At 48.9% G+C, this 8,094-nt stretch overlaps 1 protein-coding gene across 2 annotated transcripts in view; it reads right to left on the bottom strand.

Moving 5' to 3' along the window:
- Positions 1 to 530: 530 nt before the first annotated feature.
- LOC135114047 (uncharacterized) overlaps positions 531 to 8,094 on the bottom strand; it is a 121,193-nt gene continuing 113,629 nt past the window's right edge. For both annotated transcript variants that reach the window (XM_064029699.1, XM_064029700.1), the window contains exon 5: positions 531 to 4,162. In XM_064029699.1, coding sequence (XP_063885769.1) covers positions 4,127 to 4,162 — 36 coding nt within the window. In that variant the 3' untranslated portion in view covers positions 531 to 4,126. The remainder of the gene's footprint in view (positions 4,163 to 8,094) is intronic.

Raw genomic sequence — 8,094 nt, 5'->3', positions numbered from 1 at the left:
AGGGGAAAAAATATGCTCAAAGTAAGATAGTATCCCTTTATTTTCTATTTCCATCTCTAATGTCAAACGCATTCACACTTTCCTGGTATCCAATTTACTTTCATCAGCCATAATCATTTACACACCAACACTGCTTCACCTCTTCCTCCTCCTCCTTCCAGCCTCCTTCCCCGCAGCATCTCCGCCGTCTCCTTCCTTCTTTCTTTCACCCTCATCTTTCACATCCGCCACACAGCGCGATCACCACCCAGCCCAACGCCATCAATCACGCCACAAGTCCTCCCTCAATACCTTTCCTTTGGCCTTCATTAGCCACACTCCCACCACCACCATCACCACCACCACGACTAAAGCCATAGCCACCAGCGTCGAGTACAGCCCTTCCAGTCCAAAGCCTAGAGACAATCCGCTATCAGGACGTGTAGTGGTAGTCGAAAGCTGCCGATTCCCGCCCGTCCCTCCCACCCACTCGTCCGCCTCTCTGCCACCCCGTCCCGCCCACCGCCCTCCGCCGCCCCACGCCACAACCAAACAAAATAGGAAAGCTATCTGGCGTGAAGATGGTTTCCGCTCCGTGTGTTTCCTTATCCCAGCGCTTCTCTCTCTCTCTCTCTCTCTCTCTCTCTCTCTCTCTCTCTCTCTCTCTCTCTCTCTCTCTCTCTCTCTCTCTGATAAACTGTGTCTGTTCTCTTTTTCTCCCATTTTTGCTATTGTTTATAATTTCCAGGAGATCTGTTGGTGTTATGCTTCTTTCATTCCCAAACCACTGAAAGGCGCCCACACTGAGGAAAAACACGCACGCATGAATGTACGCACGCCCACCCACATGCACAATGGCACAAGGAGCCGAGGTGTGCGTAAGCGTATGTGTGTGTGTGTGTCTCTCTCTCCCATACCTGTCCCACACAACCCCGGCAGGTGTGGTGCACGTGTCGCCCCAGCAGTGCACGGCGCCGCAATGCACCAAGACTCATGGGAATTGCATCGGGCGGAGCAATAATACTAAAAAAGATATTTGCAAAACTTTACAGGAAGTGATAACAATTTTCATAAAGAACGTCCCGCCCTTGCCCGCTCGCCCGCCTGGAGCTGTGGCCTCGCTCCGCCTGCTGTGCTGTGCTGTGCTGTGCTGTGGTATTGTGCGGTGTTGTGAGGTGTGGTGTGATGTGCTGTACTGCCGACGTAGCCTTCACTACCATCATCTTTAATGGCTAATATAGTTTTGCTCACTTTCTCGTTCAAAAGATTTCTTGCTATCAGAGATTGACGCTAAGATTAACGTCTAAAAAGGTTCAGAGGGAAGTGTAGCAGCACTGCATTCAGGCAATAACGCATCAAGAATTTATCCGCGGCATTTCAAACGCAGCGTTGGTTCCTTACGAGCAGTGACATCTACTGGATCCCCACTGACAGTAATCTGAGAGCTGTCATGCGGCGTAGCTGACTCAATGAAATGTTACATCGGACTGAAATCACACACCAACACATCCACACACACACACGCACACATTACCCACCCACCCACCAACCCACACACACACACACACACACACAGACAAACAGTATATGATTTCTCCCCTTGTCTTACTCCTCCGTATCTATCACGCGCAGCAAACAATAATCTATATCTCAGGGCAAAAAGATGAATAACATTTTCACACCTGATCCCCGCTAATAATTTTATTTCTAATATTTCATCTAGGAAGAATACCAATGCGTGTGTGTGTGTGTGTGTGTGTGTGTGTGTGTGTGTGAGGGGGGATGGATGCAGGTGGACAGGTGTGCAAGAGCAGGTGCGCGGTGAGTGCGGGTGCAGGTGTGTGAGGGGAGGGGGAACTTGAAGGCAATTTCATTTCGATTAAAAATGGATACACCACGAGAGGAGGTGAGCCGCTTTTCACACGGCGCGGCGAGAGTGATATATTCCAGTGGTCAGATTGCCGGCCTGTCCTATCGTATTTATGGCGGAGAGGGAAGGTGAGGGGGAAGGGAGTGATGGGCGGGAGGGGAGGTCAAGAGAGATGATGGGATGGAGAGAGGGAATGGTATGAAGGAAACGGAGAGAAAAGCACGCAAGCAGTTAAGTACTTGCTCTCTACGTAAGCTGATGAAAAAAAAGTGGCTTAATTCCATCACTGGTTTTAGCAGGACGAGTGGCCGTGTGCGTGATTCATCTATGTCGTTCAGCTGCCGTTCAACCCCGCAGCAAGGACCCTCCAGTTAAAAAGAAAGGAAAAAAAAAAAAAAAAAGGTCGGGAACGAGTGTGTGTGTGTGTGTGTGTGTGTGTGTGTGTGTGTGTGTGTGTGTGTGTGTGTGTGTGTGTGTGTGTGTGTGTGTGTGTGTGTGTGTGTGTGTGTGTGTGTGTGTGTGTTCGCCATCAAAACAAGTAATTACGTCGAGATCCGGTCAATGCTAGATATTAAAGCTTAGATTAATTTGAATGGCAATCATGGGCGCAATGACGCTGGCGCCGGTGGACATACTCAAAAGAGGGGAAAGAAAATCTCTTCAATGGCCGCCGCTGTAAGCCACATCTGCATTTACCGAACGGTGCATGAAACGTAGCCGCCTCTACGTTCAGCAAACTCCATCACACAAAGCCGCTGGTGGACAGGTGTGGACTTTTATGCAAGCCTCAGCGTAGCCACTCACCGGGACTGCGCTGCCTCGCCAGGTGAGCGCCCACCGCACTGCAAATGGTTGGCTGGCCACTGACGGTGAGGGCTGAAGAGCACCCTCACCGTGTCCATTTTCCTTGCAATAATACAGATTTTTACTTCGCTACGTAACTCGTACTAGATTTGATTGCTACATTAATTAATATTACAAAAGAAAAATCACTGCTAGGAGACGTGCTTTTGTGTAACATTTCAGCGGAGAGGGAGACAGTGTTGCCGCCGCTTCTTGTCCTGGTAACCGTGGATTGCTGCTGCCGCTACTGATCGACAAACTTTTAGAGGAACATGTTATTTTTCTTTCTTTTACTATGGGTGTTTGCCGTCACTGCTACGGCAAATGCTGGGCTGTTTGCGTTGGCGAAACACAGGAGAGCAGGCCAACAGGATGACACGCGAGGCCTCGTACAACTACAAACGCTACACATCGAGGATTACTATTCATTACTCACTACAATGTATGCGTCTTAGGTAACACAAGTATAAATAAAAATGACATACTATGCGTGAAGGACTATGAGAGACGCACCTTGGAGACAAAGATAACAACCAATACATTGTAGACGCGACAGTGTCCCTGCCACACGTAGTACACTGTACACTTTAGAGAGCCAGTGACGTTCGTGTCAGTCCCTCAGTCCCTCAGGGAGCGTGTTGCAGGCAGGTATTGACGGGCAGGGACCAGCGCGGCTCACATTGCTGAACACCACCGTGAAATGGGGTGTTTTATCTTCCTGACTTCCTGAACTTCAGAAATAGTTCTGACAAAGATATGGCACAGCAGTACTGCCTGTGCCTATCGGGGAGGGCACGGTGGTGCCACACCCGCAGCGGCACGACCAGTCACTGTCCTCACCGGCGCTGCGCCACGACTGTTAGCTTTAAAATGACTTCGTCACCTTTAAAGCTTAACAAGTAATGAGACTAAACCTTCATTACACACAAAACTGAATCCGTTTCCAATAAAACTTTGACAGCATCAAGATACAGTTGAAGGGACACACACCAGAAACAGCCTTGCTGCAGCGCTCACTGAGTTAAATGAACAAACGTTAATCCGAAACACAAGAGTGACACCGTAGTCACGTAGTGACTAATAAAATCTACTAAATTTTCTTACAACCCATAGTGATGATGAATACTTCAGCAACCACTGCCCCATAATTAAACCAAGATCAGTGATTTCCTAGATTCCTGAATTACCTAGTATAGTTCAATGTTGCCCTTGATAAACCGTTCCGCTAAACATACACAGACATAAAATAAAGAGGAAACACCTTCCCCCTCTTACAAATGAAATAAAAGTATGGATGACATAAATTCCTGGGGGTCTCACCACCGCCAGCACGAGACTTCCTGCCTAAGCCAAGTGTGTGGCAAGCGAGGCAGAGGCAGAGCGAGGGTGTGATGGTTAGCTCACCTCTCCGCTTCACTTCCTGCTTGTAAACACCTACTTCCTGCTGTCTGCCGCGGCTCCCTCACTCACCTGCAACAAGGGAGAGAGAGAAGCGTTAGAGCGTGAGGAAAATAACCCACACCGAACAATTTTTGCATATGAAAAAAAAAAAAACAGTAAATAAATAAAAGAATGAGTGACGAGGAACAAGGAAACACATTAACCAGTTTAATTTCACAGGTGAATTAATGATAAATCAAGAATGTTTAGTGAGAGGGTGGTAAAAATAATGTCTTGATATTGCCATCATATGCATGTAATCACAACCACGTGGAAATATTATTATTCCAACTACTATTCAACAGAAATTTTCCTTGTTTAGCAGTAACTCTGCTTAAAGAAACCAAAATTGACCATTGTAGGGGCACGAAACAGTAAGAGTGAGGGAAAATGACGTCAAATTAGTGGGTGACATTTCCCTTCATTAAGGAGAGAGAGAGAGAGAGAGAGAGAGAGAGAGAGAGAGAGAGAGAGAGAGAGAGAGAGAGAGAGAGAGAGAGAGAGAGAGAGAGAGAGAGAGAGAGAGAGAGAGCGCAAAACTTCCACACGCAGTACATGCATACCGTCGACTTTTCATTTCCCGGTCCAAACACTTTCACTGTCCTCCCTTTACCCTTAACTCTCCCCCCTACCTCCTACCTTTGCTCCCTCACCATGCCCACCCTTAACCTGCCTCTTCCCCTGAGGTTCCTACCCCCACCTACCCCCTTCCCTTCCACTAACTCACCTGAGAGACCCATGCTATAACCTGAAGGCCTCACCCCTCTTGCCCATCACGGCCCAGACTCCCCTTTACCCTCACGGCCTATACCCGCTCCTACGCCGACCCCCCCCCCCCACACAGCCAGACTCTTGCATGACTCTGGTACAACATGGAGTTACAGTCGGACGAAATTAAATCCAGACAAGCGCCACATACATCAGTGTTACTTTATGATCTCCTAAAACAAGTCGCTCAGGTTGGGAGGGGGAGCACTCCATAGGGATATTAAAGCAGGTGTTATTTCTCTCTCTCTCTCTCTCTCTCTCTCTCTCTCTCTCTCTCTCTCTCTCTCTCTCTCTCTCTCTCTCTCTCTCTCTCTCTCTCTCTCTCTCTCTCTTTCTCCCCTTCCCCTTCAGTCACTTTACCCCTTCTCCCTCCCATACCTCCATCCCCAACTTTCTCTCTCTCTCTTCTCTCTCTCTTCTCTCTTTTACCCATACTCCTATCCACACCTTTTTTTCCTTCTCTTCTCTGTTCTCTTCTCTTCTCTCCCCTTCCCTCTCAGTCACCTTACCTCTCAGTCCCCTCTTTTTCTTTCTCTCTCCTCTTCTCTCTTCTCTCCCCTTCCTCTTCTAGATACTTTAACCTTCCCTCCTATACCTCCATCCCCATTTCTTTTATTATTATTATTATTCCTCTCTTCTCTTCTCCCTTCTCTCCTCTTCTCCTTCAGTCACCTAACCCTTTCATCCCATACCTCCAACACCATTTCTTTTCTTGGTCTCTTTTCAATTCATCTTATACAGGAATCACCTTTATCTCCCTCTCTGTTGAGTCAATTTCCATTAATTGCCTGACAGTCAAAACCTCATTTTTGTCATACGCTTTTCAAGTTCACTACGTAGGCCTATTAATCTTCTCAAGAATTCATCACACTGGCACTTTTCTCTTACTCCTCTTTCCTAATCATCCCTTCTATACCTTTCCTTCATCTATTCAGCCACTCTCATTCCCTATCGAGCCTATCTATTCGCCATAATGCCTTCCCTTCATTCCCCTCCCAGCCTAAGTCTAAGTCCTCCGCCTCCTCATCTCGTCAACCTCATCAGCCTAAGACACCGGTACATTACCTCTGTGTTTTGGTTTGATTTGCTGCCAAGGATCAGTGATGGATCAGTCACTTGGAGACATGACGCGTGTGATGCTGTGTTTCCATTGATAGTGTCTTTTAAATCCTCTCTCTCTCTCTCTCTCTCTCTCTCTCTCTCTCTCTCTCTCTCTCTCTCTCTCTCTCTCTCTCTCTCTCTCTCTCTTGTACACACTTCTCTCGTATCCTTTTTCCTTTATCTGTGAACGACAAACAAAAAAAAGGGCGCTACCACGGTTACTGTGTCCTGAGGTGACCTGACCGACACAGCACAAGAGGTGAGGGGGTGCAGAGTGGGGCGAAGGAGGGAGCGCGCAGTGGGGGGGGGGTACAGCGGAGGAGGGGTGGCAGTGATGGGGTGCATGGCTCTTGTCCCGCACTGCACGGATCCCCACGTGTGCTTTGGTCCATACAGACACACTCGTACAATTTCACAAAGCCTTTGAGAGCACACGTGCCAAGCAGCCATGCATAAGATACGAGTCAGCGCAAAAATTTTCGTCGCAAACATAATGAGACGGAAAAAAATAGAGGAAAAAAGGTACATATTCGCACAATATTTTCGTGTTTATGATAATGAAAATAAATGTTTTAATCGCGCAGGCACATGGTGGAGGTAAAGGAAGGTGGGAGAGAAGAGAAGAGAAGTAATGGAGGTGCAGAGAAACGTGGGAAGATTGGAACGACGGAAGGGAGGAAGGAAGAACGAGAAGGACGAGAGGAACCAAGAACCAGAAGAACTGATAGGAAGGGAGGGATGGCGAGAGATTTGGGGTTTTAAGGCGCACAACACCTACGGTTATTGCTGCGGAGGGAAGGTGAAAGGGAGCACCTGAATAACGGGAGAGGCACGGAGGAGCGAACACAAGGAGGGACTGAGGGAAGCCTGAATGGCGGCACGGGAGGAAAAAAAAACACAGGAAGGGAGAAGACAAGAGAGAGAGAGAGAGAGAGAGAGAGAGAGAGAGAGAGAGAGAGAGAGAGAGAGAGAGAGAGAGAGAGAGAGAGAGAGAGAGAGAGAGAGAGAGACCCAGCATTACCTGTGCACGTGTGAATTCTGTCTCTTACTATTATCGTCTTCAATACATCTCCCTCCACACCCATCACCCTCCCCCTCCCCACCCTCAGCACGAGCCAAGCCTGGGGGCGGCAGGGGATGGAGAGGGAGCAGCGCCCTTAACCAGTGGCTGCACATCACCAAAATAACGCCCATTAACCTGAAGTACAGCTCAGGATAGCCTTGGGGGAGGGTCAGTGGGGAGAAAGGGAGGCAGGTAGTTGGAGATGCGGAAGAAAACGGTGATAAACAGGTGGAAGCACGTGAGATGAGGAAATGCGTGGGCTTAGACCTTAGAGGGATGGGAAAGGGGACATTCTGGTTGGGATTCGGGCAGATTCTGTCGAAGCACCTCCCAGTCACCAGTTTTAGCACTACCTCTGCCGCTTAATTAATACAGAATCGGTGTCAAGTAGAACTATATAAGGTTAAACCAACATCATAACAACACAAAAGAGCGCTCTCAGACACGCGCACACACACACACTACCAGGAAACCCAGAAATATCGAGGCACACATATAGACTAACACACAGGTCAATGGAGCACCGGCCAGGCGTACATCATCGCTGAAGGGAGTAAATACACGCTCGGCCTGCACAATACTGACCTCAGCACCACTTAGCCCATGTTTGCTGATCCAGTCGATACACTGAGCGCTCACTGAAGGCTTTAACGCAGCTGCTGCCCGCGGTGATGCATTGCGAGGCACACAGCACCGCCACCACACCACACACCCCGCCACGCCTCGCCTCGCCGCCCCATACAAGCCCTTCCCCATCATCTCTCTGCATATTCATCCACCACTACCGCCGTCTGTCCACCGCCACTGCCACTCACGCCGAGATCAACAAAAAGGGCAGCAGTGCAAAGTGCCACGTGACGCCCCGCTTCCATGAGCGGGCGTGGAGGCGGTGTGATCAATACCCGCACGCCCGCCGCCTCGTCCCACCCTGTCCCGCCCCGCCCGTTCCTCAACACACCGCGCACAATGATGTTGAACATTTATCAGAGGCAAGTTTGGCTCGAAAAGTTATGTAGCTGTCAACGTGTTT

The sequence above is a fragment of the Scylla paramamosain genome, chromosome 27, assembly GCF_035594125.1.
Source record: "Scylla paramamosain isolate STU-SP2022 chromosome 27, ASM3559412v1, whole genome shotgun sequence".
NCBI classification, from domain to species: Eukaryota; Metazoa; Arthropoda; class Malacostraca; order Decapoda; family Portunidae; genus Scylla; species Scylla paramamosain.
Note: the sequence above shows the minus strand (reverse complement) of the source record. Positions and strands in the feature narration are given on the sequence as shown.